The 10,739-nt window shown below is 43.3% G+C and overlaps 1 protein-coding gene across 4 annotated transcripts; it reads left to right on the top strand.

The window, feature by feature from the left end:
- The first annotated feature begins 533 nt into the window (after window positions 1-533).
- On the top strand, window positions 534-5,311 carry LOC115169350 (COP9 signalosome complex subunit 7b). 4 transcript variants are annotated; one of them, XM_029724881.1, is made up of 7 exons: window positions 534-630; window positions 793-962; window positions 1,150-1,225; window positions 3,215-3,303; window positions 3,504-3,706; window positions 3,944-4,049; window positions 4,771-5,311. In XM_029724881.1, the coding sequence occupies exons 2-7, from the start codon at window positions 804-806 to the stop codon at window positions 4,942-4,944; spliced, it is 807 nt and encodes a 268-aa protein (XP_029580741.1). In that variant the 5' UTR covers window positions 534-630; window positions 793-803; the 3' UTR covers window positions 4,945-5,311. The 4 variants fall into 4 exon arrangements, with proteins under 4 accessions (XP_029580741.1, XP_029580740.1, XP_029580743.1 ...); XM_029724880.1 differs by having other exon boundaries at window positions 535-630; window positions 773-962; XM_029724883.1 differs by having other exon boundaries at window positions 546-630; window positions 783-962.
- The last annotated feature ends 5,428 nt before the right edge of the window (window positions 5,312-10,739 follow it).

Below are 10,739 nucleotides of genomic sequence, written 5' to 3' on the forward strand. Positions count from 1 at the left end.
AGTAGAATTCCATGAAATGTGTTAGAAAATTGCTATATTTTCTCTCCACCCATGGCAAAGTGTGTAGATTTGCAGAAAACGGCTTTAAAACTGCAACATTTTCTCTAAGCCTCATGGCAAAATGTGTAGAATTGCAGGAAATGTACTTAAAAACTCTCCACCATCAAGAGGGGGACCACAAAAATGTTTTGCCTGCGAGGTGCTTAGGGCCCCCAAAAGGCTAGGACCGGCCCTGATTTAAGTGCCTGAACTTGACCAATATGTTCTTCTGAAAGTCAATAATGTCCTTTTTCTGATAGAATACAAAAAAAATATATACTTTTCCTCAAAAAAGTTATGAGGTCCAAAAGGCACCACATTGTAGGCATGACCCAGTTGTTCGGCCAACGGTGCAAGTGCGACACTTCAGGCTGAGGAGTAAATTGCACACTTCCCGATGACCATAGACTGCTTACTGAGTAAGGAAACCAACACAACATTCTGTAATGTTGATTAAATATCCCTTTAATGTATCCTGTAAAAGCGTGTCATTTGCCTAGACACGCCCCCCACATCTTTCTCCTGAAAACAAGTTGGCATTAAGTCAAGCAGCTCGAAAAAATATTTATTGACAAGATAAACAAAAACGATGTGAGTACTTACAGTAGCAAACTTCGGTAACTGCCTGTGGGCAAAATAAACTTGCTAGTCAACTTTATTGCCTTGCTGTGGTTTATAATATAAGCCAGGTTGCTAGCCAGCTAAAATTACATCGCTAACGTTAGCTAGCTAGCTCTGGCTAGCTCCTCTCAGTTTTTCCTCAGATGGCTGGAGAGCCGAAACACAGCAACCAGCTCGAGCAGTTCATGTTGCTGGCCAAAACTACTAAAGGACCCGCTTTGATTGCCCTCATAAAACAATTACTGGAAGCTCCGGGGGTATATCTCTTCGGAGAATTCCTAGGACTTCCCTGCATTCAAGAGGTAACTTAGCTAGCTAACCAGCATTTATTTTCCTCTAAAGTGGAGTGACTTGTGTATGAATGTGGAGTGCATTCATTTTTCACTCAAATGTAATGGCTAACCCCACCACTAGATGTCACTGTTTTCAAGGTATGCGATTGCGTACAATGTTGTCAATTTTTCCTAACTCACTGCCCTCCCTTTGTAGATGTCAAAAGGTCCCAATGAAGGCTACAGTCAACTGCTCAACATGTTTGCCTATGGCACATACCATGATTATAAAGGTAGTTGATTCTTTCATGCTTTTTTCTGTTTGTGTTATTCATGTTACACGGTAATGGTACTATAGTATCCACGTGTTGATTTACATTTTTACATTTTAGTCAATTTAGCAGACACTTATCCAGAGGGAATAACAATTAGATAGCGCATTCATCTTAAAATCCTTAAAGCTGCAATATGTGACTTTTTGGCCGACTGACCAAATTCACTTAGAAATGTTTTGAATAGTCTATAGATCTGTTATTCTCATTGAAATCAAGTCAAAGAAGAGGTAGATCTGTATAATGTGAGCTATTTCTATGCTTCCTGTTCATAAGTTTGGTTTTTGCATCTTTTTAATTTCTGTTTTGTGTGCCAGCTTAAAACAGCTTAAAATGAAATATTTTTGCTTATGAAAAATATTTCACAGCCGTTTAGATGGTACAATTATTATCTACACCAGAGGTCTCCAACCTTTTCTAGCATGAGAGCTACATTTTTAAGCTGCTCATTTTTGAGCTACTCATTTTTTTTCTAGCTTTCAAATAGACACAATCTTCTCTCCCTGCGACTCTTCCCCAGGTCCTTAGTGTACAATAGAAAGGAGTGCACAATATTTTCTGGAATATATTATACCAGGTTGTTTTCTCAGTAAAAAAAATCCTGGTTTTAGATTTTTTGTTTTTCAGTCTCAATCACAATTGTTCATAGAGAAACAACAAAATTGGATGTTCTGAGTACATGTTTTTTAAATATTTTTTATTAGGTCTGGTAGAAAACATTTTGTTGTGTAATTCCCCTTTAGTTGTGCATCTGGCCCTTTAATTATGCATCTAGCAAGCAAGGAATATGCCATCAAATGTGGGTGTCTAGTGATGGTTCTGTACTGCTGTTGCTCATTTCACAGCAAAGTTTGCAGTAACAAATAATAGATACAAATGACATACTTATTCATTATATACTTCTGCCAGGTAAGCCTTCTCAGTTACCATTTAATTGAGAAGATTTTGGGGAAAGTATTTCTGTCAACCCACAAGATGGTTATTGCATCAACTGGCTACACACGGAGTGATAGAAAAACGCATGCACCACACAGACAGACGGGCAATATTGCTGGAAGTTAATTGGCAGATATTGTGTTAGGTTTGGCTTTTTGAGCCAATAGTGGCTAACCAGGGGTGGGATAATGTCAATGTTGCATTGATTAGATAGTATCTTGGAGCTTGCGGTATCTAATACTTGTCAAATTGCATGTACATTCAGAATTGTTTAGAGATTTACTCGTATGTGAACCTACGAGCTACTGGTAGCTCGCGATCAACCTGCTGAAGACCCCTGCTCTACACTATACTTGCTTGTTTTACCGCATAAACTGAAATGATGCGAACTATTAGAATTTTAGCAAGCAGGAAATGGCAGAGCGATTTCTGCATAGTGCATCTTTAAGTCTATTGCTTCAATCTAAGTAACATTATTTAAAAAATCCCCATCAAAATCCATCAGTTTAACCTCTACAGGATCGGTGCCAATTAGGCACATTTGGGCAGTCTTGATACAGATATCTTGCATTTCAAAGATGATGGTACAAAACAAACACAAAAAACACATGTTTTTTTTCTTTGTATTATCTTTTACCAGATCTCATGTATTATATTCTCCTACATTAATTTCACATTTCCACAAACTTCAGTGTTTCCTTTCAAATGGTACCAAGAATATGCATATCCTCGCTTCAGGTCCTGAGCTACAGGCAGTTAGATTTGGGTATTGAAAAAAGGAGCAGATCCTTATTAAGCTAGTTGACAGTCATTTTTGCCATTTCTATGGGCTATAGTAGTAAAGGCCAAATTCAATATTTTATCTTTTTTTTTTTATATTTGCTTTTTTTTATTACTAAAGGGGTGCTACAATTCACAGTTGTAGCAAGTACATCGTCCCTCAATAATTAGTTATCAGCTAAATCTATGCTAGTAGGAAAATACAATTATTTTTGGTCCTATTTGTCCTTTCAGCATTCAAGGATACTCTTCCCCCCTTGACTGAGACCCAGAAGAACAAACTAAGGCATCTGACCATTGTCAACCTGGCTGCAAACATGCAGGTCCGTACAGGACTGTCTACTGCAACAGACCCGAAGCAGCCCTAAATATTGTTTGTGTATTGTGGTGCAGTCAGTTTGATCAAAGAAACCGAGAGCAGTAGGCTTTCTTCCTATTCATTATTGGTCCAGCACCAGTTTGCAAATGTGTAATGTGCAGCATCACCCTCACACACTTCTGTTCATTATTATGGTGACTGCAGGTGATCCCGTACTCAGTGCTGCTGAAGGACCTGGAGGTGGGCAGTGTGCGTGAGCTAGAGGACTTGGTGATAGAGGCTGTGTATGCTGACGTGATCCGGGGGAAGCTGGACCAGTGCAGGCAGCAACTGGAGGTGGACGCCTGCATCGGCCGGGACATCCGCTCCCAGGACATGGGCCGCATCGCCAGCATACTGGCACAGTGGTGAGGGGGGTGGGGGGTCTACGTATAGAACAGTTATGCATATTAATGTTTGAGATTATAGACCCGGTTATGTGTCTTTTTTTTCCCAACAAAAGTCATGTTAGAATGTCATTGTCTGTATCTGATGAATCATTAATCATTGTATCATTAGTCCTGCTTTTCTACTGTATGTTTTATGCCTGTTTCTCTGTCCACATATAGATTCTGCTGATCTTTCTATTGTATGCGTGTCCACAGGTGTAGTGACTGTGAAAGCATCTCTGCGTCCGTAGAGCAGGAGGTGGGCAGGGTGAGCCATTGCAGAGAGAGCCACCTCAAAGCTCTGCAGCACATTGAGACCGAGGTGAGGGAAACATTCAGAGAGGGTTGAGGTGGGTGGTAAGAAAGATGAGGGAAACATTCAGAGAGGGTTGAGGTGGGTGGTAAGAAAGATGAGGGAAACATTCAGAGAGGGTTGAGGTGGGTGGTAAGAAAGATGAGGGAAACATTCAGAGAGGTTTGAGGTGGGTGGTAAGAAAGATGAGGGAAACATTCAGAGAGGTTTGAGGTGGGTGGTAAGAAAGATGAGGGAAACATTCAGAGAGGGTTGAGGTGGGTGGTAAGAAAGAATAAGTGCTCCATTTTCAAGTGTGCTCTTTGGTGCATGCTTTTTAGTGTTGTCTCCCTGTCACTTTTCTGTCCTTCATCCTCTCTCTTTCAATTTCAATTTAAGGGGCTTTATTGGCATGGGAAACATGTTTACATTGCCAAAGCAAGTGAAATAGATTTAAAAATAAAATAAAAATCACAAATGTTATGTTATTATGTCTATATACAGTGTTGTAACTATGTGAAAATAGTTCAAATACAAAAGGGAAAATAAATATTGGTTGTATTTACAATGGTTGCCCTTTTCTTGTGGCAACAGGTCACAAATCTTGCTGCTGTGATTGTACACTGGTGTTTCACCCAATAGATATGGAAGTTCATCAAAATTGGGTTTGTTTTTCGAATTCTTTGTGGGTCTGTGTAATCTGAGGAAAATATGTGTATAATATGGTCTCTGTCTCTCCTGTCTCGGTCAGGTGGGTAACATCCGCAGGATGATGTCAGCAACCACGTCTATGTCCACTCAGGACATGGACCCTCTGGGGGAGCAGGAGGGGGAAGGGGCCATGGCAGGCTCCGGGGCCGAGCGCAGGCAGACCCCCCTACAGATGATCTCCAAGGCCAAGAGCCTCAACAACCAGAGACACTGACCACTGTAGCCTGAGACGGGCATGCACTGTTTTATCAAGACATAGGCTGCTCAATGGTCTGAAGGGGCTTCCACGCCTTGTCTCCTTCCCTCAGTCTGCACTGCCTTTAAACAACTGAAAGGGAGGAGACAAGGAGAGTAAGACACTTTTGAGATTTATTCCATGGGTTTGTGGCCTGGACTAGGAATCTTTTGTTTAAGGCACTATCCTTTCCCCTGTTTATAAAAAGGAGATGTAAAAGGTTGTTTCTAATTTGTCTTTAAAAAAATTGGGATAAAGAGAGAATGTATTTCCTGTTAAATGTGCCGATTTTTGTCATTTTATTTGCTAATAACAAATATTAAAAGCTATGTTTTCAGATTTTGAACTGAACTTCATTATCACAAATCACTTGAATAAGCAAACAACTTTCATCAGCATACTGCTATGTAGTTTAGGAAATGTTGCTGATCTTTTCAGTTGTATCCTGTCCCCCATCTAAATCTGTGATTATTCAAATGGAAACATTTTCCGCTTAAGTTTAAGCGTTCTACTAAATGTTCAAGAATGAAAGACCAGCTCCAGCCCTACACAGACCAGATGCTTTTGCTTGAGTTATTGTCTGGGGGCTGAAGTGTGTGTTTTTAGGTCTGTCTGTGCTGCCATGTTGGGAACCCCTTCTCTTCTCTCCCCTGCCCAGCCCTGCGTACCCCGCTGACCTAGTTTTCAATTGTTTTCTGCCTGAGACAATGGGAGAAAATGGTTTCATAACCACACACAATACCTGGGTGTTATTCAACACGATTGTTGTTAAGGGTTCTCGTTGTGGCGTGATTGTGTGTAGAGCGTTGTGCGCTTTCTTTATGTAACCAACTTTATGCAGCCCCCCCCCCCAGCGAGGAGTTTCAGTACCCAACGCCCTTTCCACACACACACTTTGTCCTCACCCTAGGGTCTCAAAGTAATTCTTATAGAGAGATCTCAAATGTCCCCGTTGACAGCCTTTACAAAACCGTGCCTTTCTCACGCCACTTACGAACTCATTCACGTTGTTGGTCTTTTTTCCAAAATCCAGCATGCGTTGTTTAGCAGAAAGGTTATGACCATTATTAGACCCTTGCCAACTGTAGTGTCTTTGTAGGGCTTGTGTGTTATGTCAGCACCATGTGTAACCTCCGCTGACCCCTAGGGCAGGAACCACCAAACCCAATTCTCCAAACACTGGGTTTCTTGTCTCAATGGAGATATGAACTGGCAAAAGCAAATCCTGTTTAGGCTTCTGCAATGCACTTCTTGTGGCAGTGAGATGTAACCCTTGATTGAGACTGCTGAAGTGGCCGGCTAGAGGAGATGGCTCTGGTAAGTGCGCCTCCAAAACCTCTCCATACGATGTCAGTCATGCCATGATTTAACAGTACATTAATGCACTTTCAAGTTAAGCTTTCTATGGATTTGTGTGTTTTTAAATTTTAAGCGTATGGCTTTGGCTTGATTTAATGTTCTCTGATGTATTTCAGGTCTAGAGCAGCGGGTGTGCTGTCACAGCAAGAAGAGGCGAGAGAGGTGAGATGCCTGAAAACCACTTGTTTGTCTAGCTGTCCTCTCATTTTCCATTTAGTATCTCTCACTTTCCCTTCTAAGACTGCTGACCTCTCCCTTCTTCAACCTTGCTTGCTGGTCTAGCTCTGTGTGGTCAGTGCCACTGACACTGGTAAAAGAGGTGTAATACTGAGCGATAGACTGGCAAAAAGAAAGGGGGGGAAGAGGAGGAGAAGGCTACAGTACAGTATGCCCACTCTAGCTAGCTGAGGGGGAGGGATGGGAGGAGCGAGTGAGCGGAGGCCAGATTAATCAAAGGACATCAAAGGGGGATGTAGGGATAGGATGAAAGCGTGCCGACCGTTTGTCCCATGCCATCCCGCTCTGCCTGAGCTGGCTTACAGATCTCGGGGCCATTGTGCCGCGCGGGTACATGGAGGGGGCTGGGACACGACAACACACATACGCACTACCAACACAACACTACAAACTTAGAAGCAACACAGACTCACACCATACCAGGACTGCTAATTAGCAGGGACCTCACGACACGATGTTAGATTTGTGTATGTTGGGAAATTGTTAGATAGAAACAAGCATCTCGCTACTCCCGCAATAACATCTGCTTAACACGTGTATGTGACCAATATCGTTTGATTTGATTTATCACGATACTTAGGTGCCAATACTATATTTATAGCGATTCTCACTATTCTATTTGATATTGCGATTTGATGTTCCAAACATATTGCTCACTATATGTCTGCTGCAGAGAGGGAGATGAGAGAGAATGAGTTTTGATCAGTCATAATATCGTCCAAAATAATATTGCAATATGTAACTGTTTCGATTTCCCCTCCAATCACTACACACACACACACACACACACACAAAGTACTCAGAGAGCGGAAATTAGCGCTTTCCCCTCTTACACTTACTTACTGTCTCTCCTTTTTTCCTCCTGTTTCTCTTTCCACCCCCCAATGTGTGTCTCTCTCACACACCCATTCTCTCTGTTATGCCGCAACTTCAAAGCACAGCCCTCTGATGTTGCCAAAGTCGGCCACTCACTCAAACTGCGGCACAGCCACTCATACACACAGTCACACACACTTCACACATAACGAAATCCACAAATGTGTATATACAGTCTATTTCGGATACACCTGTTGCTGACAGGTGTAAAATCGACCACACTGCCATGCAATCTCCATAGACAAACATTGGCAGTAGAATGGCCTCACTGAAAAGCTCAATGACTTTCAACGTGGCACCGTCATAGGATGCCACCTTTCCAACAAGTCCGTTTGTCAAATGTCTGCCCTGCTAGAGCTGCCCCGGTCAACTGTAAGGGCTGTTATTGTCAAGTGGGAAAGTCTAGGAGCAACAATGGCTCAGCCGCGAAGTGGTAGGCCACACAAGCTCACAGAACAGGACCGCTGAAGCTGGTAGCGCATAAAAATCACCTGTCCTCTGTTGCAACACTCACTACCAAGTTCCAAACTGCCTCTGGAAGCAACATCAGCACAAGAACTGTTCGTCAGGAGCTTCATGAAATGGGTTTCTATGGCCAAGCAGCCACACACAAGCCTAAGATCACCATGCGCAATGCCAAACATCGGCTGGAGTAGTGTAAAACTTGCCGCCATTGGACTGGAGCAGTGGAAACGTATTCTCTGGTGTGATGAATCACTCTTCGCCATCTGGCAGTCTGACGGACGAATCTGGGGTTGGCGGATGCCAGGAGAATGCTACCTGCCCGATTAAATAGTGCCAACTGTAAAGTTTGGTGTATAAGGAATAATGGTCTGGGGCTGTTTTTCATGGTTCGGGCTAGGCCCCTTAGTTCCAGTGAAGGGAAATCTTAATGCTACAGCATACAATGACATTCTAGAGGATTCTGTGCTTCCAACGTTGTGGCAACAGTTTGGGGAAGGCCCTTCCCTTCATCATGACAATGCTCCGTGCACAAATGGAGGTCCATACAGAAATGGTTTGTCGAGATCGGTGTGGAAGAACTTGACTGGCCTACACAGAGCCCTGACGGTATCCGCATTGAACACCTTTGGGATGAATTGGAACGCCGACTGCGAGCCAGACCTAATTGCCCAACATCAGTGCCGACCTCACTAATGCTCTTGTGGCTGAATTGGAAGCAAGTTCCAACATCTTGTGGAACGCCTTCCCAGAAGAGTGGAGGCTGTTATAGAAACAAAGGGGAACCAACTCCATATTAATGCCCATGATTTTGGAATTAGATGTTCGATGAGCAGGTGTCCACATACGGTTCATTTGGAAAATATTCAGACCCCTTGACATTTTCCATATTTTGTTTACGTTACAAAATGACAAATAAGACTGAAATATCACATTTATATAAGTTTTCAGACCCTTTACTCAGTACTTTGTTGAAGCACCTTTGGCAGCGATTACAGGCTCGGGTCTTCTTGGGTATGACGCTGCAAGCTTTGCACATATGTATTTGTGGAGTTTCTCCCATTCTTCTCTGCAGATCCTCTCACGCTCTGGCAGGTCTTCAGAGATGTTTGATCGGGTTCAAGTCCGGGCTCTGACTGGGCCACTCAAGGACATTCAGAGACTTGTCCCGAAGCCACTCCTGCGTTGTCTTGGCTGTGTGCTTAGGGTCGTGGTCCTGTTGGAAGGTGAACCGTCGCCCCAGTCTGAGGTCCTGAGTGCTCTGGAGAAGATTTTTATCAATGATCTCTCTGTACTTTGCGCCGTTTATCTTTCCCTCGATCCTGACTAGTCTCCCAGTCCTTGCTGCAGAAAAACATCCCCACAGCATGATGCTGCCACCACCATGCTTCACTGTAGGGATGGTGCCAAGTTTCCTCCAGATGTGACGCTTGGCATTCAGGCCAAAGAGTTCAATGTTGGTTTAATAAGACCAGAGAATCTTGTTTCTCGTGTTCTGAGTCCTTTAGGTGCCTATTGGCAAACTCCAAGCTGGCTGTCATGTGCCTTTTTACTGAGGAGTGACTTCCGTCTGGCCTCTGTACTATAAAGGCCTGATTGGTGGAGGGTTGCAGAGATGGTTGTCCTTCTGGAAGTTTCTCCCATCTCCACAGAGGAACTCTGGAGTTCTGTCAGAGTGACCATTGTGTTTTTGGTCACCTCCCTGACCAAGGCCCTTCTCCCCCGATTGCTCAGTTTGGCCAGGCGGCCAGCTCTAGGAAGAGTCTTGGTGGTTCCAAACTTCTTCCATTTTAAGAATGATGGAGAGGCCACTGTGTTCTTGAACCTTCAATGCTGCAGACATTTTTGGTTCTTGTCTGCAGATCTGTGCCTCGACACAATCCTGTCTCGAAGTTATATTCTAACCAAATTCAATTGCTAACATTTCGAAAAACCTGTTTTCGCTTTGTCGTTATGGGGTATTGTGTTTAGATCGATGAGGAAGAAAATACATTTTATCCATATTAGAATAAGGCTGTAACGTAACAATGTGGATAAAGGGAAGGGTTTTGGTCATGTAGTGTATGTTGTTGGCAGTGTGAACCCTGCCGTCAGCATTGGCCTGTGGGGAGGGTTGCAGCGGCACCCTTTGATGCTGTCCTGCTACTGTAGGAGCCGCGCTGCGTTTCATCGTTCAGCCGCTCACTTGGCTTAAAGATGACTCCAATTTGCGTCCCTCTTTTGGCTTACTGGTGCTTTGTATCTAGACCTCGTTTTATGTGGGTGTCTAGCTAGTGTGTGACCATAGACCACGTTCTCTCCACTAACAGTCTGTGTATGGGCGTACAGAACATTGTGTCTGTGTCGGTGGTATGGTCTTCTGTGGTTGCCGTTAGTGTCACATTTTGCTGTCGGTTCTAAAGAAGTCTCAAGGAACTGGGTGATGGGTGTCTGAACAACTTGTGATTTTCAGAGGAAAATTAAAACTTAACACTAAGTTCCAACTTGGAAGTCACTTTGTTTAGAATCAAGGTCTGTGTTCTACTCTTGACCTTTATTTGACTTATTTGTTAAACCTTATAGATTGGGTTAGGAGTCTTTCCTGGCCATGTGACCTGCGCAGGAAAAGCCCATGGTCCTTCTGTTACAATATGCGTTAGTTCCTCTAGAAAATAACAGGTGCAAACATTTTGTCTAGTACGAATTAAGTCAGTCTGGCCAAACGAGACGTTATTCTTCCTTTTTCCACATATCCATTCCCCTTTGTGGTTCGTAACAGCTTCGCACTACAGTGGAACACACAAGTCTACATATGCTACCCCCCAATACAGGCAACTTATGTTCCACATTTTGCCCTGAAG

This window comes from Salmo trutta, chromosome 31 (assembly GCF_901001165.1).
Source record: "Salmo trutta chromosome 31, fSalTru1.1, whole genome shotgun sequence".
NCBI lineage: Eukaryota > Metazoa > Chordata > Actinopteri > Salmoniformes > Salmonidae > Salmo > Salmo trutta.